Source organism: Panthera uncia, chromosome D4 (genome assembly GCF_023721935.1).
Source record: "Panthera uncia isolate 11264 chromosome D4, Puncia_PCG_1.0, whole genome shotgun sequence".
NCBI lineage: Eukaryota > Metazoa > Chordata > Mammalia > Carnivora > Felidae > Panthera > Panthera uncia.
This window is the reverse complement of record NC_064807.1, coordinates 25,742,714-25,770,604: the sequence shown is the minus strand read 5'-3', so window position 1 is coordinate 25,770,604 and position 27,891 is coordinate 25,742,714. Positions and strand designations below refer to the sequence as shown.

The 27,891-nt window shown below is 36.1% G+C and overlaps 1 protein-coding gene across 5 annotated transcripts in view; it reads left to right on the top strand.

The window, feature by feature from the left end:
* AGTPBP1 (ATP/GTP binding carboxypeptidase 1) overlaps positions 1 to 27,891 on the top strand; it is a 160,398-nt gene that overhangs the window by 15,845 nt on the left and 116,662 nt on the right. For 3 of the 5 annotated variants that reach the window (XM_049653190.1, XM_049653318.1, XM_049653386.1), the window contains exons 2-3: positions 8,244 to 8,308; positions 17,960 to 18,084. In XM_049653190.1, the coding sequence (XP_049509147.1) occupies positions 8,277 to 8,308; positions 17,960 to 18,084 (157 nt within the window). In that variant the 5' untranslated portion in view covers positions 8,244 to 8,276. Of the gene's footprint in view, positions 1 to 3,414; positions 3,665 to 8,243; positions 8,309 to 17,959; positions 18,085 to 27,891 lie in introns of those variants that run through there. The other 2 variants (XM_049653235.1, XM_049653537.1) reach the window with 2 other exon arrangements.

Genomic DNA, 27,891 nt, shown 5'->3' with positions numbered 1-27,891 from the left:
AGGACTGAGTGGGGTGCAGCTGGTTCAGCTGATGGTGGAACTAGCTGGGTGGAGAGCCCTTCTTGCTGGATGGGATTGCACATGGCAGGACAGTAGGCCTTCGGGGCCTTATGAGGCTCAGAGTTGGCGGGGTGTAATTGAAATTTTAAGTCTGTATAATAGTACCAGTAGCAGTAATGACTGCTAATGCTCTTTTGAAAGAGAGTATTTTCCTGCACATCTGTTTATTGTGGCTATTTAATTAGTCTGCTCTTTTGTGTGGATCTCCATCCCCACAAACAGTATGAACTCTAATGTGAGTTAGTAATGCAGGTAGGAAAAACAGGTTTTCCTTTCCTTAAATTTCCCACTTTATTTTTTTTACTTTATACAAGTAGGCTTAAGGAGTCTTACTACGAATTTTTACTACACAAGACATTAATAAATTATGCCTTGTGGTATATGATGTATACAAAAGTAGTTTTATTTTTCTTTATTTAAAGCATACAAAAAAGACTTTAACCTTATGTGAAAAGCAAATAGGTAGTTAAAATTACCTTACCATTCTGGAAACTAATCTTTCTTCCTTTTCATGATTTTTAAAACCTCATGTGGTAAAGATAATACATTTCTGTTTAACTGACTTAAAGTAAAATGAATTCATTTTTATAAAAGATAGGATAGACCTAATTTAAATAAATAATGTAAGTTAATGTTTTGTATTTTTTTGTTGTGGTAAAACATATCTAATATAAAATTGGCCTGTGTAACCATTTTTTAGCTTTTGATTCAGTGGCATTAATTGCATTCACAAAGTTGTACGGCCATCGCCACTATTTCTGAAATTTTTTGTCACTGCAGACACTTTTTAATTATTAGACTATGACTCCCTACATCCTCTCATCTCCAACCCCTGCTAACTTCTAAAATCTATTTTATATGTCTATGAATTTGCCAATTCTAGGTATTTCATATAGGTGGGGGCATATGATTTTTGTTGCTTTGTTTCTAGCTTATTTCACTTTACATAATATTTTCAAGGTTCATGTTATAGCATATACAAGAACCTCATTCCTTTTTATAAAAAGCTGAATAATATTCCATTGTGTGTATCTACCACATGTTGTCCCTTCATCTGTTAGTGGACACCTGGATTTTTTCTACTTTTGGCTATTGTGAATAATGCTTCTATGGACATTAATGACAATTATCTCTTCAAGTCACTGTTTTCAGTTCTTGGGTGTGTACTTTGGAGTAGAGTTGCTGGGTCATATGGTATTTTACATTTAGCTTGAGGAACTGCCAAACTGTTTTCTACATGGTTGCACCATTTTACATTATTCCCACCAGCCACAAATGAGGGTTTTAGTTTATCCACATTTTCAACCCCTATTTACTGTTTTTTAAATTATAGACATCCTAGTTGGTATGAAGTAATACTGTGATTTTGATTTGCATTTCTCTAATGACTAATGATGTTGAACATCTTTTCATGTGCCTATTGGTCATTTGAATATTTTCTTTGAAGAAATGTCTATTCAAGTCCTAAGGTTGCATGCTTTACCGACTGAGCCAGCCAGGCGCCCCTCAAGTCCTTTGCTCGTTTTTAAATTGAGTTCTCTTTTGGTTGTTGAGTTGGAGAAGTTGTATATATATTTGGCTACAAAACTCTTATCAGATATATAAATGCAAATATTTTCTCCCATTCTGTGTTTGCTTTTCACTTTCTTGATAGTGTCCTTTGATGCACAAAAAGCTTTAAATTTTGAAGTCCACCTTATCTTTTTTTTTCTTTTGTTGGTTGTGCTTTTGTTGCTGCAGTGGAGAATCTCTTGCCAATTCCAGGTCCTGCAGATTTACCTCCGTGTTTTCTACTGAAAGTTTTAGCACTTATATTGGGGTCACTGATCCATTTTGAGTTAATTTTTATAATACGGTTTGAGTACCAACTTCATTCTTTTGCATGTGGAAGTCACGCTGTCCCAGCATAGAAGGGACTACAGACATACTTCACTTTCTTGTGCTTTGCTTTATTGCATTTCACAGATACTGTTTTTTATAAATTGAAGGTTTGTGGCAATGCTGTATCTAACAAGCCTGTTGGCACCATTTTTCCAACGCATTTGCTCACTTTGTGTGTGTCACATTTTGGTAATTCTCACATTATTTCAAACTTTTTCATTATTATATTTATTATGGTGATCTGCAGTCAGTGATTCTGATTTGCTGAAAACTTACATGATGGTTAGCACTTTTTAGCAATGAAGTACTTTTTAATTAAGGTATGCACATTGTTTTTTTTTTTTTTTTTGATATTGTGCTTTGCACACTTAATTGACTACAGTATAGTGTAGACAAGGCTTTTATATGTGCTGGGAAACCAAACAATTTATTTGACTTGCCTTATTATGATACTCGCTTCATTACAGTGGTCTGGAACTGAACCCACAATATCTCTGAGGGGTGCTCATATTCTTTCTTCACTGAGTGGACTTGGTAACCTTGCCAAAAATCAGTCGGCCAGAGATGTGTGCACTTATTTCTAGACTTTAAGGTCTATTCTGTTGGTCTGGTTTTCTGTCTTTTTGCCAGTACCACTTTAAGTTGATTCTAATTAACGTTGTTTACAATGTATACATTCAAAGAAAAAACAAATTAAAAAAAATAAAAAAAAAATACAATGTGAACATTAACAGTGTCAAATAGCAAAGCTACTAAAAACCATAGGTTAAAATAATATTAACGAAAATAGAGCCTAATATACAATTTATATAAGAATTTGAAAAAAACAAACTTTTTTTCCCACTCACTCACTTGAGTGAATATAGGTTCAGAAGTTATGAATGATTATATGTGTTGATTTTTTATGAAAAGGCTTTATACAATAAAATTGTTATTTTTTGAAGCCAAAAGAATGAAGTTTATCTCTCATGAAACTTGTTTTTGCTTTCTATGTTGAACTTGAAATAACCATTCACAGATTTCATTTCAACCAACATAAGATTATTTCTTCCTGGCTCTTGATGCTATTAAAAAACAAAATCTTTCTTGCATGAGAGGTTGAAAGCCTACAGCGAAATGTTCATTACTTTCCTAAGATTTTCAGGATACTACTCGTTTGTAGACACTGAGAACTCTTTTAGGGACAGATCAGGAAGTCTCATCTTGAGTGTGTAATTAGACCATAGCATATGAAATTCTTCTTCCTCAAAGTCAAGTTCTCAGCCTGAGCAGTAGATTCGGAGGAGGGGTTCCTCATTCAGTCTTACACTTGTTTGAAAATAAGGAGGAAATCCTGTTTAATTTTGCTTTTCAATTTTGTTCTTCTAGGTCCGCAAGACTTGAGATTTACAGATACCCTTTTTCACTCTCAAACCCAAGCAGCAGTAGGAGCAGTTTTATGATTTTTGTTTGTCACCTGATTTTCTCCCCAATAATCTTGTCACTTGAAGTCAAAACATTTTCTCTAAGGTCTTGCAAAGTCATTCACTTGTTTCTTGTGATAACAAGTGTTTGCTAAGTTGGCTGGTTTCAGTAGGCAGCCTTTTTTCTCCAAGCACATAGCCTACTGTGTGAAAGTACTCTGCACTTCACCTTTCAGCGCTGACACCCTGTTGAGAACTCCTCATGCACTAAGTCACTGCACTTCTGGATGTAACAGGAGATTCATATGCTCCTTGTTCAGGTTGTAACATAGTTCTTTAAACATTGGTTTTTATTTTTTCTTTAAAATTTTTTTTAATGTTTATTTTTCAAGAGAGAGAGGGAGGGAGGGAGGGGGAAAGAGAGAGAGAGAGAGAGACAGACAGACAGACAGACTGTGAGCGGGGGAGGGGCAGAGAGAGAGGGAGACACAGAATCCAAAACAGGCTCCAGGCTCTGAGCTGTCAGCACAGAGCCCAATGCGGGGCTCGAACCCACGGACCATGAGATCACGACCTGAGCTGAAGTCAAACGCTCAACCGACTCAGCCACCCAGGCACCCATAAATATTTTCAAGTGAACAGGTTTTTGTTTAATAAAGTTAATCATTTTTTGTAGTTTCAAGCAACTTTTTCCTCTCACCTGCCAGAGTTTTTGACACTAGCACCTCTTTGTGAAGAAAACACTGTGTCGTGAAGTCAGCTTTTGTTTTTTTTTTAAACAAGAGTGACAAATCTTCAGATGAAGCCAGCTATCCATGGGACATTGTCAGTATAGATGTCAACATTGTTCTTCAAGACTTTTGTTTCTAGATAGGAAGACAAAATATTAAGTATCCTTATTTAGCACCTGCAGTGTGCTGGCTCTCTTCTAGATACTTGGGAGGCATTTAGTAAGCAAAACAGATTTTTGTCTATATGGAGCTTTAATTCTAGCAGGGAAATATAGATAGTAAGCAATACACAGAGTTAAGTAAATTGTCTAGTTTACAAGGTGATTAAATGAGTAAAATATTGGCCAGCGAGATATTAGATATTAGACCGTGTGATTTCTTAGGTGGGCATACCAAGGACTGTGGGTTGCTATCACTTTTTCCTCAGAACCTCAAGAAAATGAAGGTACCTACTGTGGTTGCCTTGGTAGTCATCAGTAGTGATAAACTGGTAAGGGTCTGGGATGAATTTGATTACAGGATTGATATATATGGTTTGATGGGGTATCTGTTGAACATTTGTAAGTTTATAAAACTAAACTGTTCCCTTGAAAGTTGTTTTGATGCATGTTCATATATTATCAGTTATTGCATAGTACAGTCTTACAAGTGTTCAGTAATTTGTGAATCATCCAGTGTTAGAAGGTGGTAAGTGCTCCAGAAGAAAAGAGAGTAGATTCAGGCAAGGGACAGTAGGTATGCTGGGGTCTGGATCTGGTTTACAAAATTAAATAGGATGGTTGAAATTTAGACTTTATTGAAAAGGTGATACTCAAGCAAAAGAAGTTTGGGAGTTGTTTGGTCATTAGACTATCTGGCAGGAGAACATTTTGGATAGAGGAAACAGCTTGGGCAAAGGCATTAAGGTAAGAGTGGGAAGAAAGCAAGGAGGCACAGACAGTGTGTCTAGAGCAGTGTGAGTGAGGAGAGTTGTAGGTAGGAGATGAAGTCAGGGAGGGGAATGGCTGGGGGTATTCACCTAGGGCCCTTAGTGCCACCGAAATGGGCAGCGTTGCAGGACATTGAGCAGAGTGGTGACAAGATTTACCTAATGTTCCCCACCCCCCTACTTTTATTTCCCCAAGGGTTTAATAGGATCAGTCAGGATGTTGTGTTGAGAATAGACTGTCGGAGGCCAGAGGTAGAAGGGAAACTAATGAGGATGGCTTGCTTGACCATTGTAGTAGCTATGGTGGAGTGATCAGATTCTGGATGTATTTTGAAAGTAGAATTATCAGAACTTGCTGATGCATTGGATGTGGGATGTAAGATAGGAGCCGAGGAGGAAGTTAAGGCCTTGTACTGAGAACTGAAGAGAGAATTGTCTTTACAGTTGGAAAAGCTTAGGTGAGGGCATACTTGGTAGGGGAGAGCGGGTCAGGAGATCAGTTTTGGATATGTTGAGTTTTGATATTATTAGAGATCTAAGTGGAGATGTTGAGTAGTCATGAGACTGGATGAGGTCACCAAGGAAGAGACTGGAGTTAGAAACAGATGAGAAAGAAATGAGCCTGGGGCATCCAGTGAGGGAAGCTTAGAAAGTATGGCCAAATGAGGAAAGTATTTCCAAGAAAAAGGAGTGACCAGTTCTATCAAATGCTGCTGATAGGACAAATAAGATGAAGACTGAGAGTTGACAGTTAGATTTAGGGACATGGAGGTCACTGACACAGACAAGTGGGATGGGGAGAATCTGGCTGGAGTGTGTTTAGGAGAGGATGGGAAGAGAGGACTGGTTGGCAATGTGTGTAAACAACTAAATGAGACTTGACTGAGGATTGAGGAAGTGGGAACAAGAGAGGTTGTTTTTCCCTTCAAGACTCGGAAATAACATGATTTTATGGTGATGAGAATGACCCCATAAAGAGGAATGAGTAGATTATACCTAAACTTCACGGTCAGTTTTTATCATTATGCCCTTGTTATACATTCTCAGTTTCTCTGCCCCTTTCTTGCTTTGTCACACTTGGTTGGCAAAGCCACAAACTTGGTGAAATGCAGCACTTCTGTAGGTGCCTCTTTTTAGTATGTGATACTGTAATGGACACAGACTTTCAAAACAGAAAGTTCCCAAGTTCTCTGGGGACACTCTGGCCTTAGGCTATAAAAAGTGACCATACTGGCTTAGCTCTAGGATGATGGGATTGAGAGCTGGCCTTTTTCCTGGGGAACTCTTTAGTCCCAGAAAGCAGAATTCTTTGAGGTTGTCAGTTTCTTTAGTGAAGATTATTTGTCAGGAGTTCTGTGACTAGCTGTTGAACATTTCCCACAATGGTGAGGTATGAGGTATGGAGGAGGTAAGAAGTTGGGATTAGAAGGTTTTAGTTAGCTGCCAAGCAGTCTCTTTCTGTTTTACTTGGCATCTTCTAGTCCCTGGGTTCCAAGTGTCCTGAGTTCTTCTGGACAAGGCACCTACCTCCCATCCCCAACTTTTGTTTCCTTTTTGGCACTGTGGGGCTTCAACATAACTTAATTTCTCTTTATTGCCGCTGTCTACTTTAATTCAGTCCTAGGAGGGAGAGGATAGGAATGCCTATTGTTCGACTATTATTTTATTGTGAATTGGAAATTTGAGTCATTTCTTAACTGTTGAAATAGAATTGGCTGTGATGTAAGTGCCCAACATTAACCTATCCAACTTTATCAGTTCTTTTGTTTTTTATTTTTTTACATTTATTTATTTTTGAGAGACAGAGAGCACAAGTGGGGGAGGGGCAGAGAGAGAGGGAGACACAGAATCTGAAGCAGGCTTCAGGCTCTGAGCCATCAGCAAAGAGCCTGGCGCAGGGCTCGAACTCACAAACCATAAGATTGTGACCTGAGCTGAAGTCAGACACTCAACCGACTGAGCCACCCAGGTGCCCCCCAACTTTATGAGTTCTAATGAGATTTGCAGTGAACTTTTCATGAGATGTGCTATTAATGCATTTTTAGAGAGCACCCTACCACCCAACAAGTAGAAGTAACTTACTTTAACTTTATAAGTTTATGGCAGCATTAGTGCTTTTGAAATTACATAGGATTTTTTTCCTCCTTTGGAATTTTGATTCTTAATTAATTTGGAAATTGGAAAAAGTTACTTTCAATTGGTAGGTTTTTTTTTTTAAGTCATTTAAAAGAATAGCAATTTAAAATTTCTAGTAACCTTAAAAACAATTATGTAATTTTTATACATAATCCTAAATACATGTTTTCTCTTTTATAATTGAGTTAATGAAAAAATTGAAAAAAAATCATATGTGTTTTATTGAAGTTGAAAGTTCTTTGTTAATTGAAGAAAAACATCCAGAATACCTGTATCTTCTAAATCTGTTACATTCTTTTGCATGTTTCCTTCCCTTTAACTAAATGGCATTACTATATATTGCATAAATATGTGAGAAACTTGTTGAATTGGCAGTAATTTTTAAACTTTCTAGTGATGCCACAAAATTCTGCCTCAGTAAGCATTTATATATAAAATTTAAAAATGTCCAGCGTTCTTTTTTTTTTTTTTTTTTTCTTTTTTGGAGGGTGAATAGTTGCAAAAGAAATATGAAAAGTTGTAAAGATTCTGCAAGCCAAGATTTAAAGCTTTAAAATGTATAATGTGCACTTTCTAATGATAAAACTTTGTTGAAGGAAAATGGGCATTTCGTATATTGAATGAGATGATATTATAGATGGTTTTTACTGTGTACACAATTTGTTGTTAAAAAGTGCTCTCTCATAGAAATAATGGTACACATTTAACAGTATTTGACCACAGTGTGAATGGTGGACAAGTAAGTACATTGCTGTGGTTGGTTTGAGTATTTTAAGGAGGAATGTAAGAACAGGAAAGATAATTTGAACTGTCTCAAAAGAAATGTTAACACTAGATATTAGATTATTATGTTAGGTTTTTGCATTTTTGTAGCACCAGGATTTTGATAACCTTTTACTGGCTGGTTTTAGGTCTTATACTAGTCACACATTTTTGCACATTGAAGTAGCTTGCCAGAAGCACATAAAACTCAAAACATTCTTCTTTGGTTTCTTGTGTTATCTTGTTATCTTTACAATAAAAACTTTCAGTTGTCTGGCTTTTATGTCACCTAATATTTAGAAACAATCATTTGTTTAAAATCATTAACGTTTTTTCTTTTAGATTATCTGCAATGATGAAATGAAGTAACTCAAGATGAGCAAGTTAAAAGTGGTATCAGAGAAGAGGTACTGTACTTCTAAATACCAATATGTATCAGTTACGGAAATAATACTCCAATGGTTATTTGAAACTCCTTACTTGAAAATATTATTTATGTTTAAATGATTGTATGTTGTATTTATATTTTTAAATTAATATTTATTAATGTTTAACTTTTCAGTTAAAAATAAGAGTCAGCAAACTGACCCATGGGCCAAATTTGGTCTAACTCTTGTTTTTTTATAGCTTATGAGCTAAGAATAGTTTTTTTTTGAGTTTATTTATTTTGAGAGAGAGAGAGAGAAAGAGAGAGAAACAGAGTGGGGGAGGGGCAGAGAGAGGGGGCGGGGGAGAGAATCCCAAGCAGGTTCTGTGCTTTCAGTGGGAAAGCACTGACTTGGGCCTCGATCCCATGAACTGTGAGATCATGACCTGAGCTAAAATCAAGAGTCAGATGCACTTAACTGACTGAACCACCCAGGCACCCGAAGAATAGTTTTTAACATTTCTAAATGGTTGGGGGGGTGGGGGGGAAGAATATTTATGACACAGGAAGTTTATATGAAATTGAAATTTCTGTGTACATAAATAAAATTTTATTGTAACAAGCTGTGCTCCTTCATTTATATATTGTCTGGACACTTTTGCTGTAGAGTGACAGAGTTGAGTAATCATGACAGAGACTGTTGAGTCCACAGTGTCTGGCCCTTTCCAGGAAAATTTTAACTACCCCTGAGTTAAAGCATCATATCGACTAAAGCTCGAAAGTACCAAGAAATTGTCCTTAGCAAGGTTTTACGGTGGACTCTTTCATTAAAAGTCAAACTCATTGATTCTAATTTGGAATTTTTTTTAGCTAGATTACTTAACCCTGTTAAGTGTCTATAAAATGGGTATAATAATAATGCTATCACTATGAAGTTGCAAATATTAAATAGTGTCTAGCAGGCTCAGTAAATGACAACTTATTAATATTGATAATAGAGTTTTTTTGCTTTGTAGCAGTGTTGTATGTTACATTTACTACAACTTTGCATTTACAAGTATGGTTTACTCTGTTTTCTAATGAGAAGTATATACACAGTTTATTTAAAATTAAAAGAAAATTATTTATTTATTGTTGAGAAACAGAGTGTGAGTGGGGGAGGAACAGAGAGAGAGGGAGACACAGAATCTGAAGTAGGCTCCAGGCTCTGAGCTGTCAGCACAGAGCCCAACGTGGGGCTTGATCCCATCAGTCGTGAGATCATGACCTGAGCTGAAGTCGGATGCTCAACTGCCCAGGAGCCCCTAAAATTTTTTTTAATGTTTGTTTATTTTTGAGAGAGAAAGAGAGAGAGGGAGGGAGGGAGGGAGACAGACAAAGCATGAACAAGGGACGGGCAGAGAGAGAAGGAGACACAGAATCCGAAGCAGGCTCTGGGCTCTGAGCTGTCAGCACAGAGCCTAATGTGGGGCTCGAACTCATGAAATACAAGATCATAACCTGAACTGAAGTCAGACACAACACACCGAGCCACCCAGGTGCCCCACACAGTTTATTTAGATAAGATTTATTCCTTAAATTGTTAGGTTTTCCAGGTATTAACTATGTGATACATTGTAACAAATTTCATTGTTCAAGTATTTCTGTAATTTCTATAGTAAAGGAATTAAGTACTGACTGTGTTTTAAAAAGGAGCACCAGTCTTCTTTTTGGGATTAGGTGGAACAAGTAATGCTATTTCTGTTGGTTAGCTAAAGTATCTAGAATTACTAGCTTGTTGTTCATAAGAATATGAAGTTATAGTTTGACAACTTCTGGCTCTTAGTGTTAGTTTTCATTTTTTTCTCCTGAAATAGATTTTACTGGATATTTATTGTTATTTTTGCTGCTGTTTTAGGTGAACTAAATTGGGATCATTGCAAATGGCCTTCATCTAAGAGAAATTATAGTTTCTAGTAATACTTGTTATACTGCTCTGTGAAGAAAACTGGATGCAGGGGCACCTGGGTGGTTCAGTCGACTAAGTGTCCGACTCTTGATCCTGGTGTGGGTCATGATCTCATTGTTCATGGGTTCGAGGCCTCCATTGGGCTTTGCACTGATGGCATGGAGCCTGCTTGGGATTCTGTCTCTCCTTCTCTCTGCCCTTACCTGCTTGTGCTCTCTGTCTCTACCTCACAATAAATAAATAAACTAAGAAAAACCCTGAATTCAGTAAGATAAATTGAGATAGATAGAAAAGGGTCAAATCCTTCTTTTGCCTTGCTCTAATCTTTTATCTCTCTAGCTCACTTGCTCCAGTGTCTGTATTACAAGAGTTCTCCCTTACTGAGAGTGCTAATCTGTTGACTTCTATTTTTTCTCATTCACCTCCTCCTTTCTTACCCAGTGTAGAATCCATTGTCTATCATTACACTCTTGAAAATACCTGAAATGGCTTTACCTCGTTTTTTATTTTCCATCACACCCATCTGACGGAGTCCTTTTTCTGGATAAACTGTTGTTGAGTAGCTAAATGACATTGGAGGATGAACTAACTTGGCAGATATCACTAAAAATTATTGATCATCGGCCTGAACTGAGCCCAGCAATCTTGTGACTGTGGTTCTCTGGAAAGTTCATTTTCTCAATTTTTGTAATGATTATTTTATACTTTCTTTTACCCTTCAAACCTTTGAAATCCTCAGACATCTCAAATACATATCCTTAAAAAATGGCCTCCCTTTATGATATCACAGAGATAATACAATCTATTATCCTCATATTTCTGGCACCAAAAATTTCCATATTCCCCTTTATTTGATCCCATCCTCTGCCTATCGTCTTGTTACTTATTGCAGCAGAGAATGTGTCTCTTTTATTGTCAAAGACTAATACACCTGTGTTATTGATTTCACCTCCCTCTTTCCTTCTCAGGGTCTTTTAATCATTTGTTCTTCTGTCTTGAATGTTTAACTTCTTCATTCATTACTATTTAAACAAGATCTGGGCTTCCCAGTATTTAGACTCTGCTCTTCTGTCTCTACCCAATATATATGATTTCCTTAAAAGCCAAAAAAATTTGAAATGGTCTGTAAATGCAATCTACATCTCCTTTCACACGCTCCATCCATTTCTGTGTAGTTTCTGTCTTACCCAAGAGTACTTACTAAGGCCACCTATAATTTGTAAACAAATTCATTGACATACAATCATTGTGCAACAAACTGTACATAGAGAGTGCAGTTTGGTAAGTTTGGTCTGTTTATACCTGCAAAATCCTCTCAATCAACAATTTGTATCTTTGTCAAAAATTAGTTGTCATGTATGTGTTGATCTATATTTGGACTCTGTTTCATTCCACTGATTTAGATGTTTATCTTGGTGTTGATACCTCTCTGCCTTGGTGGCTTTATGAGTCTCATAATTAGTGTTGGTCCACCAACTTTGTTCTTTTATTTCCAAAGTTTGGTGTATTTTAGGTTTCTTTGTATTTTCATGTGAATTTAGCATCAGTTTTATAATTTCTACACAATAACCTGCTCGATTTTTATTGGATTGCCTTGATTCTATAGATCAGTTTGGGGAGAACTGATATCTCTCTCTCTTTTTTTTTTTTTTTTTTTTTTTTGAGAGAGAGTGTACCTGCAAGCGAGTGGGGGAGGGGCAGAGGAAGAGGGAGAGAGAGAATCTTAAGCAGGCTCCACATCCAGCCCAGCGTGGATCCCAGAACTGTGAGATTGTCACCTGAGCCGAGATCAAGAGTTGGACGCTTAACTGACTGAGCCACCCAGGCGCCCCACAGGGGAGAATTGATATTTTGACAACATTGAGTCTTTTTACCCTTGAGGACAGCATATTCCTTTTTTATGATCTTCTTTAGTATTTTTAGCAGCGTTTTGTAGTTTTTATTGTATTGATGTGTCCTCGTCTTTCAGGTTGTTTGTCGGATGATTTCTGTTTCCCTTGACAATAACACCTCTTTGGGGGTCCCCAGTAATTTTTGAATATAAAGATATCATGAGACAATAAAAAAAAACAGCACTAAAACAAAACTGAGAGCCTGTGATCTAGCCTATACTAACTTCTACATTAACCTAAAAATGAGAAGTGTGGCTTACCAGGGTGACTCACACCTGACTGAAACTTGTTATTCTGAAAGATAGGACAGATACCAGGGCAAAGCAGTTAGCCATAAACGTGTACCTAAAATCCCAGTGGAATGTTACCAGAGAAGTTATAAAAAATAATGAATAATGAATAGAAAATAATTAGCATGTTACTAACTTTGGTGAAGGAATTTCAAGGAAAACTTGACTAATTATTGCTGATGCTAGTATAAATTTAGGCAGTTTGCAATTTTAACAAGATTTTATTGGTTGTCTTTAACAACAAGTCACTTGGTAGTATTGAACTAGAATTTATTGTTAGAGAAGACTTTATTGCATTTAATTCTAATAAGTAGTCAGAGAAATAGTTACTATTCTCTTCCAGTTAGAATAATATTGTTTTCCAAACATACATATTTAAATACTTAACTATTTCTACAGAAGAATGATAATGAAATTTCTGTTTTTCATTGTCCTTTGATTTATGATGGAAGAAAATAAAGTTTTGTGTTCAGTATTTGGAGAGAAACAGTAAAAATGTAAACAAAGCAAAAGTAATAAAAGACAGTTAAAAAAGACCTATAAATGAGGAACAGACATTTCTAAAATGTGCATTTTAGAAATGAAACTGTATTGTTTGAAATTAAAACTTAATTTCTGTGATTCATGTTTAAGTCTAAAACTTTAGTATATTTCTGTTTTTTTTTTTTTGTTTTGTTTTTTGCTGTGAGATATTTTTACCTGTTTTACAAGGACATCTTTATTATCTACATTTTAAGGTGAAAAAGATAATAACATTTGTTTATAATATGAAGGTAGGTTCTATAGCCCTTGCACTTGCTTGGGAAATAATTTGTTGCAGATTAATATCTGTACATCATTGGGACTTTTGTAATATCCAAGAAAATTTATGCTTTTAGAAAAATAGCTCTGAGAGTAAACCCAAATATCAAAGCAGTAGGTGACCACTGTGAAACAGATATTTGAATGATATCATTTTTAAAATATCCATTTGAGGGGCGCCTGGGTGGCTCAGTCAGTTAAGCGCATCTGACTCCTGATTTTGCCTCAGGTCAAGATCTCATGGTTTGTGGGTTTGAGCCCTGCCCCAGGCTCTGCACTGATAGTGTGGAGACTGCTTGAAATTTTCTGTCCCTCTCTTTGTCTCTCCCTCCCTCTTTCTCTCAAAAAAAAAAAAAAAAAAAAAAACCTAAAAAAATGTCCATTTGGAGGTTAACTTGATTTGATGTGTTTCATATTGTTCATATTTCCAATTACATGATTTTTTCACTACATAATAATTAACAATTGTAAGTTGAATCTCTGAACTTTGGTCTGAGCCTCATTTTGATTCGTCTAAGAATAGGGTAAGGCAGGGAAGATAACATTCTTTTCTGAGCCTTGTTGTTTAAAATTTTTCTCAGTGTAGTTCAGATTGTCCATTGAATAGTTGTATAGCTTATCACCACCCTCAGATTTTCCAAAGTCTGAAAATTATTCAGAAGGTAGAGCTGCCCTCTGGTGTTCACCCGGTGATTCTTTCAATATTAGTGTCTGCAGCTTTACGTTCTTAGAGCGAAGTTGGGGTGGCTTAAAGTATTTTGTTCAGTTTTCATTCTGTAGATGAGAAAAATAGGAATAGAAAGGGAAATTGATTTGCCAGTGTTGTCAATTATTTGCTTCCCTTCCAAAAATTCATCCATCCATCCATTTGAAAGAGCATGATTCTCAGAATGGAATCACTCCGATGAAAGGTTTTTTTTTTTTCTTTTTTCTTTGTATACACTGGTGTAATTTAAAAATTTTAAGAGTTACTGATAAATTTTTAATTTGGAATAGAACAGAATGTGTGTTACACTTAGTGTGTTTTGTATGTTCATGAATTTTTTGAATAGTAGATGTTTTATTAGCTACTGAAAAATACAGAGATGACCTTTAAGAGAAAAATAATATGGAGAAAATTTAAGAAACACTCAGTTATTAAATTTCAGAATTTGGTTTCCTTAATGCAAATTTCTCTTAAATCTGGGTTATGGAACTGTTTTTAAAGATGTATTTGCTCCCTAGTTTGCAAACTGTGGTGTCTTAGTACCACTTCTCACCAGAAAGAACCAGGGCTCTTTGGAGAAAGGGCTGATTCTAGGTCAGGAGCACAAAATGTGCAAGATAAGCCTAGAGGAGTGGTTCTTAAATTTTTTAGCTTAGAACCTTTTAGTGCTCTTAAATTGATGAAGACTCCAAAAAGTTTTTGTTGATGTGAGTTATTTTATCTATTGATATTTATGGTATTATACATTAAAACTGAGAAATTAAAACTATTCATTTTAAAATGAAATAAACCAATTGTATAATAATATAACATTTTGTTTTAGAAGTAACTATATTTTCAAAAAGATAGAAGACTGGCATTTTTTATTACATTTTTGCAAATATCTTTAATGTGTGGCTTAATGAAAGGTAGCTAGATTCTCTTATGTGTTCCTGAGTTCAGTCTTTAATGATATAAGTATCTATACATTACATATAGTATATACACATATATATTATACATACACATACATGGGTTTTGTGCATTTGTGGTGTTCTTTTTTTTTAATTAAAAAATATTTTTAATGTTTGTTTATTTTTGAGAGAGACAGAGAGCAAGTAGGGGAGAGGCAGAGAGAGAGGGAGACACAGAATCTGAAGCAGGCTCCAGGCTCTGAGCTGTCAGCACAGAGCCTTACATGGGGCTTGAACTCACGAGCTGTGAGATCATGACCTGAGCGGAAATTGGGCACTCAACTGACTGAGCCACCCAGGTGCCCTGTATTGCGTTATTTTAAATGGTATATTAGGTATATTTTCAAATGTGTGCTTAATGTGTATTTTTCAAACTTCAGATACCTTTTCAGTTGAAGTACTTCCAAATTCAAAGCATTGGGCACAGTTAATCTGAAAAAACATATATTGTTTGTTTATCATATGTTTCTAGATGTGTATCGCCTATGCTATACCAGTCAGTGTTTGAAATACTGGGTGACATGCAAGATCTCTACCTTTGTGGAGCTTACGTAATTACAGATTGTGATAAATTCTCTATAGGTACACTTTAATATTGGAAGTGGAAGGGCTGGTGAGGAAATGGTCCCATGGTTGGGCCGTAGCCTGAAATGAGAAGGAGCCAGCTCTAAATAGAGCTGGGAGAAACCTCCCTCCAGATTGAGAAGACAGCAAATACAAAGACCTTGAGGTTGGGGAAAAACATGTCGTATTCAAAGAACTGATAGAAAGCCACTGGAACTGGATCCCAGTGTGTGAGGGGAACATTGTGAGAAGTCAAGTCGGGGAGGTAGACAGAGGCCAAATGATATAAAGTCTAGTATGTTGTGATAAGTAAATAAGATTTGGCCTAACGGCTGAAGGGAAGCCATTGAAGGGGTTTTAGCTCGGCAGCAACTTGATTATATTAGTGGTTCTATAAATCTACATATGTGATAAAGTGGCCTAGAACTGTATAATTAACCGACGTCAATTTCCTGGTTTTTGCTGTTGCCCTGTAGTTCATGTAAATGTAACTATTGGGGAAACTAGGCGAAAGATGGAAGGGACCACTCTACTATTTTTTCAACTTTCTGTGCGTGTTTATAATTATTTCAAAACAAAAAGATAAAAAAAAAAAGTACCGTGTAAATGGATTATTGGCAAGCAAGAATGAAAGCAGACTAGTTATGAGGCTCTGATTTCCAAGCAAGAGAGAATGATTGCTTAGACTTGGGTAGTAATAGTAGATAGGGAGACAAGTGGATGAAGTTGAGATGTTTCAGAGATGGAGCTGTTATTGGGTTGGTGTGTGGGGAAGGGAGCCCAGATTTTTGTCTTGAGCAACTGATGGTTTCACGTGAGTTTGGGAGTTGGGAGCATTAAGATTGGAAGAAGAATAGGTTGAGAGGAAGAATGGGTGGTTTTATATTGGGCTTGCTAGGTTGGGTAAGCTATCAGGGTGAGGCTGGAGTTGAGTGTAGGAGCCAGGCAGCATTTAGATCATAATTAACAGTGGTGGGATTAGATGAGACCACACTGGTTGAAGAGTGGAGAGAGTGAAGAGAAGAGAGCTGGGGATAGAGCTGTGTGGGGTCTTTAGCATGTAGAGATGTGTCACAGGAGGAGGAGCCAATCACGAGATCTCAGAGAGGTGGTGACAGGAAGAACATGAGGAGAGAGTGGAGTCATTGAAGCCCAAAGAAGGAGGTGAAGGAAGAGGGAGCTGATAGTGCTGAGAGACTGAGTGTAACGAGGAAGGAAGTGACCACAGGAGGTTGGAAGATCTTGAGGTGCAGAAGGCAAGCTTGAAAAGTGAACAGTATGTGAGAAAATGGAGAGAGCAAGCACAGACATCTCCTTCAAGGAGTAACGGAAATGCCGTGGCAGCTAGTGGGAGCTCCTGCAGGAGATTCGTGTGCCAGGGGGGTATGATCCAGTTGAAAGGGGGAGAGGGAGATGATGTACTACAAGTAATTGAAGGAGCAAAGACATTGAAAATGCAGGAGGGGCTGAGGCAAGTAAATAGGGGAGGGATTGTTCTTTGAGTCTCCAAATGCCAAAGAGCCTTTTTAAAACATCAGAGCACATCGCTCATTTCAAAAACTTTCCATCCCTCTTAGGGTAAAAACCAAAATCCCTACAGTGGCCTGCAAAGCTTTAAATGTTGGTGCTCTGTCCAACCCCACCCCCACTCTGACCTCAAATCTTACTGTTACTCTCCTTTAAGTCTGCTCCAGCTACATGGGTCACCTCACTTTAGCTGAATGCAGCAGACCCCTGCTTTGGGTCTTCGTGGTCGTGACTCCTTTTCCCTGGACAGCTCTTTCTGCAGATTTCTGCACAGCTTACTCCTTTACTTCTTTCAGGTCTTTCCCTAAATGATACCCTGTCAATGAGGTTTTCCCTGACCACTGTCTAAAATTGCATCCCTTACCTTGCACCTTTTATTCCCCCAATCTGCTTTTCTTTATAACACTTACCACCACCTTAAATACTGTATGATTATCAACATATTTATCTCTCACCATTGGAATGTTCAGTCTGTAGGGGGCATGAATTTTTGTTGTGTTTACTGTTTGTAATACCTAGAACAGTATCAAATGTGCAATGTATAATGAAAGAGAACAAAGAAGAAAGAATGTGGATAGAGAATCAGATAGGTTTAAGGATCTGGTAGTGGGAAGATGAGTGTGTGCCTTTTTGAGCTTATAACGATTATAAAGCAAGGCACTGAGAGTGAACTGGGGTGGGTGGGATGATTAGAGTTTTGAGGTGAGCATAGGAAATGTAAGACATCTTTTTGGAGAGTGTAAAGATGAACTTTCAGGGTGTGATTTAAGATTGCTGGGCAGGGTTGAGTGCCTATTTGTGGTTTTCTGAAATGGAATGTGTTTCTCATTTAAATTAATAGAATTTTTAGCAATGTTGAGCTATATAACACAGGGTAAGGAAATGTGATATAAAAGCTTAATGTTTTTAGAAGGGTAGAGTTTTTTTTTTTTTTTTAAATGGTGATCTTCTAGTTTTGAGTTTACAATTGATGTAGAATGTGTCCTAATATAAAGTAACATTCTTCTTAGCCTTACCAATAATTCACGGATCGTGGGACTCCTGGCTCAGCTGGAGAAGATCAATACTGAATCTGCAGAATCAGATACTGCCCGATATGTTACATCAAAAATTCTTCATCTGGCTCAAAGTCAAGGTAAACTTTAGTCTCTTGTTTTTGAAATGCTTTTTTAGTTCTTCGAAAGTCGATGCTAAGAATATTCAAACTTTGGAGAAATAGATGATTTTCTGTAAAAATTGAACTTTCTCAAATAGACTCAGGAAGTAGAAAACTGAATAACTGTGAAAGGTATTGCTATTCAAAGCATTGTTTCCAGAAATGATTATGATTGCCTGAACCATTTTCAAACAATACTTAATTCCAGTGCTTCTTGTTCTAGAATGTTGACACAAAGATGGCAAGTAGCATTGAACATTGGTTACTAGTGTGATCCCTACTTTGAAATGCAAACTCTTTCGTTCAGTGGTGGGTGATCTGAGGGAGATTTTGAGTCTGTGGGATTCAGCTGCACCATCTCCGAAATAGAGATAAGAAATCATGTGATTATCATGAAATTTACATGGGAAGCATATAAAAAGAATGCTGAAATGTTCAGGGGCACCTGGGTGGCTCAGTCTGTTAAGCATCTGACTTTGGCCCAGGTTATGATCTGGCAGTTAGTGAGTTCGAGCCCCGCATGCACCACCAGTGCAGAGCCTGCTTGAGATTCTCTCCCTCTCTCTCTGCCCCTTCCCCACTTGTGCTCTCTCTCTTTCTCTCTCTCAAAATAAATAAACTTAAAAAAAAATCTTAAAAAAAAAGAATGCTAAAATGTTCAGTAAATGGTACCTGTAGTTAGGCTTCAGTGCTCTATTTTATGAAGTCAGTATTACTGAATTGGTATCAAAATCTCGACAGAGTACGAAAGAGGAAGGGTACTGACTTTGCACTTAGGAATACAAATATGAAAAATCCCAAATAAAACATTAGTGAATTAAGTCTAAGTATACATTAAAAAATGAATGTCATTGCTAAAGAGCACTTATTTTAGGAATGTAAAATGGCTTAATATCACGAACTATACCAGTATAACATTATTTGAACAGGTCAAATAAAATCTATGTAATCATTTCAGTAGATGCTAAAAAAGGAATTTAAGGTTCCAAAACCTGTGGTTGATTAAAACGAAAACAAAAACAGAAAAAAACCCCAAAAACCAAAAAAAAAAAAAAAAAAAAAAAACCCACAAAACACCTGATTTTTCTTTAGTTAAATAAGGGTAAACCAGCAGCTGCCTTAATATTTAACAGTGATACATTGAAGACATTCTGCTAAAATTAAAGTCCAGACATTTTGTAATTTTAGTATTTTATTTTTATTATTTTTTAAAATAATTTTTAGAATTTTTTTTTTTTTATTTTTGAAAGAGAGAGATAGAATGCAAACGGGGTAGGGGCAGAGAGAGAGAGGGAGACACAGAATCTAAAGCAGGCTCCAGGCTCTGAGCTGTCGGCACAGAGCCCGATGTGGGGCTTGAACCCATGAACCGTGAGATCATGACCTGAGCTGAGGTCGGACACTTCACCGACCGACTGAGATACCCAGGTGCCCCTAATTAGTATTTTATTTAATTTTCAATTATTTCATTATTCTGAAGTTTCAGGTCCTTCAGTAAGCATTGAACTGTGTTTAAGAACTCAGTATCTTAACCCTTCTAAATGGTCATAGACTATTACTATTTTGATAACTTCCTCCTATTCAGTCCATGTATTTCGGGGGTGGTTGAGGAGATATCTCTAACAGATGACATTTATTTCTAACAAAAATCTAAAATACGTGCCTGTACTTTTTAATTCAGGAAGTCACTAACTGGATTCTAGCCTTTGGAAGTATTGTGCTTATCAACCAAGGTCTATATACAAGGATGTACACTGTAATGGTGCAAAGTTAGATGTACCAAGGATATTCATTGTATTGTTATATGAAATACCTCTTCAGAACAAAACCAACAAAACCAAAAGAAAACAAATTCCTCAGACACATGAATAACACTTGTGTACCCTGCCTCTGCCGCTGCAGACTTTTCCCATCACAGCCTGGAAGCCCTCCTATTCCAGCATCACCACTGAAAATGCCCCAAGTGTACCACTACCCAGACTGCCCCTCTCCTATGCCATTCACCACTGGGGGACCAGCCCCTAAGCACTGTCCCCTGAGTTGTGTAATACAGGGACTTTGTTTATAGTGCCTTGGATTAGGCAGTCAACACAGTGTAAGTTAGAAGTGGAAGATTGTCCCGTCATCATTTATAGGATGATGCTGTTTGCTATCCATTTGAGAGAGAAAGATTAGAAATTTGTAGTTCAAGGAAGAAGAAATGCAAATAACCAGTAAGCCTAGGAAAAGGTTCTTTACCTCCTTGAAAGTTGGGAATTACTGATAAAAACAACAGAGATACTTCTCACTGGTTAGGTTGGCAGAAATTAGAAAATGATAATATCCTGTTTTGGGGACATGGAAAATAGGGTATTCTTATACACTCTTGGTGGTGCAGTAATTATTACTAACTTGGAAGAAAAGAATCTGGCGATGTTTATTAAAATTTAAAGTGCACTTGCTGGTTGACTCTCAGGAATGTGTTTGAAATAAAAATGGTAGTATAGAAGAGAGTGTGTGAGGATGTTTTGCAACATTGTTTGCCTATCAAAGACTAAGATACAACCTAAATATCCATCAGTGAGAAAATGGTTGAATTAATTTTGATGTAGCCAAATTGTGGAACTTTAAAACTATATTATGCAGCTATTATCAGTGAGTTATTTGTGATATATGGAACATACAGTTTGTATGCGGAACTATATGCATTGTTTCTGGAGTCCTAAGTTTAACATATTAAGTAAAAAAGCAAGTTTCTTTGGCTTATATAACTGTATGTGTAAACTAATTTTTATACAAAATCATTATAAATGTATGTAATGTTTGTATGAGCAAGGCAAAAAAGCAAAAACAAAACCATAAATATGCATACCAAATGTTTAGCAGTAGTTATCAATGGGATAGAAATGGAGGGGAATGAGGTAAGTTCCTAATTTACTTAAGGTACTTTTCTACTGTTAGATTTGTTGCAGTAAGGACATGCTACTCATAATTTAAATGTACTACTTGTAATTAAAAAACAACAACAACAACAACAATAACACCAAACTCCTACAATACCTGTTTACATAGTTGAAACATGTATTTCCACAATTTAGTGCTAGTTTTCCTTGGACGCATTACATTTTCTGTCTTTAATAATGTACTACTTATTTGCAGCATGCATGATACTGTTTGTAATTTACCCTTAATTTTTTTCTCTAGAAACATAATAATTATCCATTTCAGGTAAATGGTCTAATTTGTTGGCATACATCTGTTGATAATAATTCCCTTATAATCCTTTCAGTTTCTGTAGGGTAGGAAGTGATGTTCTTTCTGCATTCTTGATTTTTGTTATTTGTGTCATCTGTCTCTTTTCTTGGTCTGTCTAGCTCAGCGGTTCTCAACCAGGGGTGATTTTTCCCTCCACTTGCCTCAGGATACTGGTAATGTTTGGAGATATTTGGGGTTGTGAAATTTGAGAAGGGGATTGTTACTGGCATCTAGTGGAGAGAGGCCAGGGATGCTGCTGAACATTATGTAACACATAGGACAATGCCCTACAAGAAAGAATTATTTGGCCCAAAATGTCAACAGTGCTAGACTCAGGTCTAGCTAAACATTTGTCAATTTTGTTGCTCTTTTGAAAGCACCAACTTGATTACCTCTGTTTTTCTTTTTTTCTCTTTCATCGATCTCTAATCTTTATTGCTTCCTTCCTTCTGCTTGCTTTGAGTTTGATTTTTGCTTCCCTTTCCATTTTCTTAAATTGAAACTTTGATTATTGATTTTTGATTTTGAGACCTTTCTTTTCTAATGTGGGCATTAAAGCTGTAAATTTCCCTATTAACACTGCATTCTTCAGATATTGATATGTTGTAGTTTGATTTTCATTCAGTTCACATTTGTTCTAATTTCTTTTGTGATTTCTTCTTTGACCCATGGATTATTTAGCATTGTGTTGTTTAATTTCCCATTATTTCAGAATTTCCCAATTTCTTTCTGTTGTTTTCCAATTTAATTCCACTGTGGTTGGAGATTTGTATGATTTTAGTCCTTTTGAATTTATTGAGACATGTTTTATGGCCTAGTATATGGTCACTGGAGAATGTTCCATGTGCACTTGAGTATTCCATCTGCTGTTGTTGTGTGGAGTATCCTATCAATGTTGTTGGTTACATCAGTTTGGTTGATAGTGTTCAAATCTTATATACCTTGTTGATTTTCTAGTTTAGCTTCTCTGTTAATTGTTAAAAATTGGGTATTGAATTCTCTACCTGTTGGTGAACTGTATATTTTCCTTTTCAGTTTTGGCAGTTTTGGTTTATGTATTTTGAGGCTGTGTGTATACATTTAGAGTTGTTAAATCTTCCTGACGTCAAAGACTGTTTGGCCATTATGAAATGTCTGTCTTTGTCTCCAGTAATATTTCTAGATTGAAAATCTGTTTAATAATGCAACCCTTCTAGCTGTTATGGTTACTCTTTGCATATTATACCTTTTCCTTCTCCTTTTCCTTTCAGTCTGTTTCTGCTTTTTATTCTAGAGCATGTTTCTTGGAAATAGTATATTTTTGGATCTTGCTTTTTAAAAATCTAATCTGAGTATTTTTGGTTTCCAAATTAATGTACTTGTTTCTTGGATGATTGGGTTTACATCTGCCTTTTTGCTGTTTTCTGTATGATTCAGGTCTTTTATATTCCTCTTCTCATCCTCTACTGCCTTCTTTTGTGTCATCTGTTGATCTTTTAGTTTTTAAAGATTTTAGTTGTTTTCTTAGTGGCTCCTATAGGGATTACAGTATACATTGAACTTCAGATTAATACTAATTTAATTCTGATAAAATATTGAAACTTTTTTCCCAATATAGCTCCATTTCTCTCTTATTCCTTTGTGCTGTTATCATCATACATATTGTGTTCATAGATGGTAGAAACCCAACAATTACAACATTGTAATTACTGCTTCCACAAGTTTATGCCTTGTAAAATAGTTAGGAGAAAAAGTGGAAAATTCTGCTGAATTTCAGAGTTCTGAATAAAGATCAGGATTGAGAACCAAAAGCTTGGTAGTTAAATTAATGGAAGTGAAGCGATATTTTCTCAGGAGGAGGTAGAGAGGGAGAAAGCTGAGATTTGTGTTCTGGGAACGGTCTACATTTTGTATTTTGCTATAAGAGAGTCCTGTGAAAATGACAAAGTGCATTCATGTTTAGGATTTTTATGTCCTTGATGAATTTACCCTGTTATCATTATGGGATGTTCATCTTTATCTTTAGTAATTTTCTTTACCTTGATGTTTGTTTTGTCTGATATTAGTATAGCCTCTCCAGCTTTTTTATACTTGTTTACATGATTAGCTTTTCCTATTCTTTTTCTTCTAGCCTATTTGTATTTTTGAATCTAAAGTGTGTCTTCTGTAGGTAACAGTTTGACATTCTCTGCTTTTTAATTTGAGCATTTAGTTTGATAAAATTTAATATAACATTAATTGGACTTAGGTTTATAGTTATTTGTTTTCTGTCCTTTCTGTTTTTATTTCTCGTTTCTCTTTGTCCTGTCCTCTTTTTTATTATTTGACCATTTTTTAGAATTCCATTTTAATTTACCTATTGACTTTTTAGTTATACCTATTTGCATTTTTAAGAAATCATTCCTCTGAAAATCATAATAAACAATCAGTAACTTTTTATCCTTTGCTTAGAATTGATATTGTAACCTCATATAAAATTTGGAATCCTTGGCACGTTATATATCCATTTATATTTACATTCTTTAGCGATACTTGTGATATTTATCACATCTGTATACGTTACAAACCCCAAAAGACAATTTTTGCTTTAAGAAATCATGTGTATTTTAAAGACACTAAGAAAAAAAAAGTAGTTTTTATTTTACTCAGATATTTACCATTTCTGAAGCTCTATTCTTTCCTAAAGATGTGAGTTTGGTCTGGTATAATTTCCCTGATAGCCTACAGAATTTCCTTTGGCATTTCTAGTGGACGGGTCTGCTGTCTAAGAATTTTTTTCCTTTTGTCTGACAGTGGATTTTTTTCACCTAATTCTTGAAGGATATTTTCACTGGGTATAGAATTCTGGGTTGGCAGTTTTTATCTTTCAGCATTTAGAGTGCACATAAAACAGTGCTTCCACTATTTTGTGGCCTCCATAATTTCAAAGGTGATGTCTGCTATTTTTGAATCTTTGTTTTCTGAAAGTTATGTGTCATTTTTCTCTGGTTGAGTTCACGATTGTTCCATTACTTTTGGTTTTCAGAAGTTTGCCTGTAGTTTTCTTAGTATTTATGCTGCTTGGAATTTGCTGAGCTTTTCAAACTTTTACATTTGTGTCTTTTTTCACATTTAGGAAATTTTTGGCTGATCAAAAAATTTTATTTTCTTCATTCTCTCTTCTTTTGGGTCTATAATTATACATATGTTAGACTTGTGGAGATTGTTTCAGAAGTCCTTGAGGCTCCTGTTATTCAATTTTAATTCTGTTATTCAGATTGGATAAATTTCCCTTTTTCTATTCAAGTTCTCTGCCCTTTTCCTCTGCAGTCTACCATTATGTCTATCTGATATTTATTTCACACATTGTATTTTTCTTTTCTGAAATGTGCATTTGGTTCTTCATCATACTTTTAATTTTTCTGTTGTGATTTCCTATATTTTTGTTCATAGTGACCTTGTATTTTCCTTAATGTAATAGAATGTAATTATAATAGCTGCTTTAAAATCCTTGCCTGTTAAATATAACATTCAGATTATTGAAAGTGTTGAGGAAAGCATGTAGCGGTATAAGAACTGGGAAGGACTTTTGAAAAAGCCAAGGGAGGAAGCATTGTCAGTAATGTTAAGTAACATAGAGAGGTGAGTTAAAATAAAGACCTTTTTGACTTGATAATAAATTACTGGCCACAACAAGAGCACTTTCAAGTGGTGGAATTAGAAGGAAGATTACAGTATGCTGTAATATGAGTGGCAAATGAAATAACGATGGGGAGTATAGAGTTTTTTTGCTGTTGTTGGAGAGAGTTTCACTGAGAAAACAAAGAAATAGAGGAAGAGGCAAGGTAAAATAAGGTTTGTTAAGTATATGGGAAAATAAAAAACAGTATGTGGGTGGAGGTTGAAGCTATAGCTTTATAAGTAGGTAGAAAGGATGGGATTCAGAATGTAGTAAAAAGGACACATCCTCTTCCAATACCCTGACTGGAAAAAGGAATGCAAAATTGTCAAGGCTTTGATACATGAGTATATGGATTTTGGTAATTATTTATAGAGTTTCATCCATACTTAACAGATCACTTTGTCTCAATTCATTGAGGGAAATATAGATGCTGAGAGTTGGGAACAGAGGCCCAGGGATTGAGAGTCCACAGGTAGAGGACTGGTACAACGTTTGGAATAGCTGTGGGCTATGGCAGGGCAGATGGTGATGGCTGTGAGTTGAGGTAAGTGAAAACAGTAGTTTTGTGTTTCCAAATAAGGATGGAAATGGTGAATTTTTGGTACTAACAGTCTTAAACTAGGAGAAGAAATTCTTATGGCATTATTTTTACTGTGATGTAGGAAAGAGAATGCACATTTTAGCATTTACTTAATTAGAAAGCTTTGTGGTGGTTAAGTCTAGACCTGATTTTACCTGAAAATAGCACTACCTTTGATGAGTTAGGAAGTTTCAGTGAAAGTGACAGTGAGACTTCCCTAATCTTTCGAAAAGAAAGAAGGAGTGTTAGGAGTCTGGGGTCTGATAGAGGGAGATTGTAGGTTAAGATTCCAGAGGTAGGACAGTTTGGGGTACGAGAATTGCAAGGGTTGATAAATTAGAGCAAAGGAGAATGGTTTGGTTGTCAAAAAACTATGCAGCTAGGTATTTGAATCATTGACATCGAAACCTCCTTAGATTATGACAGAATCTAGAGTATAGTAAAAAACTGTATGGCACCTAGTTTTCGTTTAGCGTGTGGAATAAACTAGATGATCGTGGATGTTACAATAAGGAGAGTTTTTGGTCTTCCATGACAGTGAAAATGTAATGGTTTGTTAGTAGAGGAGATCTCAGTCTTCTGACTATTCTGTGTGATTAATATTGAAAAATCATTTGGCTTTAGTAGTAAATCAATTGTGGGGGTCCCTGGGTGGCTCAGTCGGTTAAGTGTCTGACTTTGGCTCAGGTCATGATCTCACGGTTTGTGAGTTAGAGTCCTGCTTTGGGCTCTGTGCTGACAGCTCCGAGCCTTCAGCCTGCTTTGGATTCTGTGTCTTCTTCTCTCTCTGCCCCTTCCACACTTGTATTCTGTCTCTCAAAAATAAATAAATGTAAAAAAAAAATAGTAAATCAGTTGTGTTATTTAAAAGGTTAAATCAAGGGTACATTGTAGATATTTAAACAATATTTATTTTATAACTCAGTGCTTACTGATGGAGGCAGCTGGCCCAGGGAAATGAAGGGTCAGCAGAGGAATCCCATACTTTTATTTTTTAAATTTTTTTAATGTTTACTTTTGAGAGAGAGAGAGAGAGACAGGGCATGAGTGGGGGAGGGGCAGAGAGAGAGGGAGACACAGAATTCGAAGCAGGCTCCAGGCACTGAGTTGTCAGCACAGAGCCCGAAGTGGGGCTCGAACTCACAAACCAGGAGATCATGACCTGGGTGGAAGTCAGCTGCTTAACTGAGCCATCCAGGTGCCCCATGAATCATATACTTTTTAAAAGGGAATTGAGTTTTACGAATATTTATGAGTGTTTCCTTTTTTTGTAGGTAAAGAAATTTGTCATTCTTCTAAGCATTAGTAATTATGGCAAGGGGTAAGGAGATGAACAGTCACTTATTCAAGTTTATATTTAAACAGATTGTAAGACTTCTGTAAGTTTTACAAAATTCGTTATCTGGACCCAAGATGATGCATGATAGCATGAGTTTGTTGTTTTAAAGAAAAATATGGTTTCTAATCTCCATATTTATTTTGTAGGTAGTTACTAATAGTTATTATAAATAATATTTTACTATAACTTCTCTGTAGCACATTTGTCCCTTTTTGTAATAACTTATAATTTAGAATAACCTAATTTTCAGATGGGTATCAGACTAATGAGTTTTTTCCCAAGATTTTGTGACTTGTCGTCTACATTTTACACTTCATTTCCTTGTGAAATTGTAAATATATAATTTGTATGTGGCAGAATTATACCACGTATGGCTTTTTCGTTCTTTCACGATGCAAGTTGAACAGGATTTGCTTTGGGCAGAAGTGTGGTGTTCTAAAGGCCTAGTCTCACTTTTACCCCCTCCCCTTATCAGGGCTTCGGGGCTCATTCTGCTCTTAGACTCCTTGATCATCCCTGTGTAGAACACATTTGGTATTACCAATCTCTTGAACTTTACTATGTAATATGTGCTGTATTGAGAATGGATTATTTGTGTTCTCTTTTTAAAATCTCAAAATGTGAAAGGAATGGCATTGTCATTCTATGTTAAAAGAATTTCTGGCACTAATGTTTAGGTGTGAAACAGTTGGAGAGGGTCATCAAGTCTCTTGTACCAACAGTCCTATATAAAGGAATGATTCCTGTGGCTCTTTTAGAAATACACTAAATCAGTGAAAGACTGTAAGCTTTGGGTTCAGAAACATCCGGATCACTCAGTCTCTTACTGTTACACTTACCTGCTCAATGACATTGTACAGATTTCTTCTTTCTGAACTCAAATTTCTGGTCTGTAAAAATAGTAATTTTTCTCCTGGACAGTTAAAGTGAGTCATAAATGAAGTGATATAGGTAAAGTACATATAATTTGTGTGTGGTCTATCTAAATGTCTA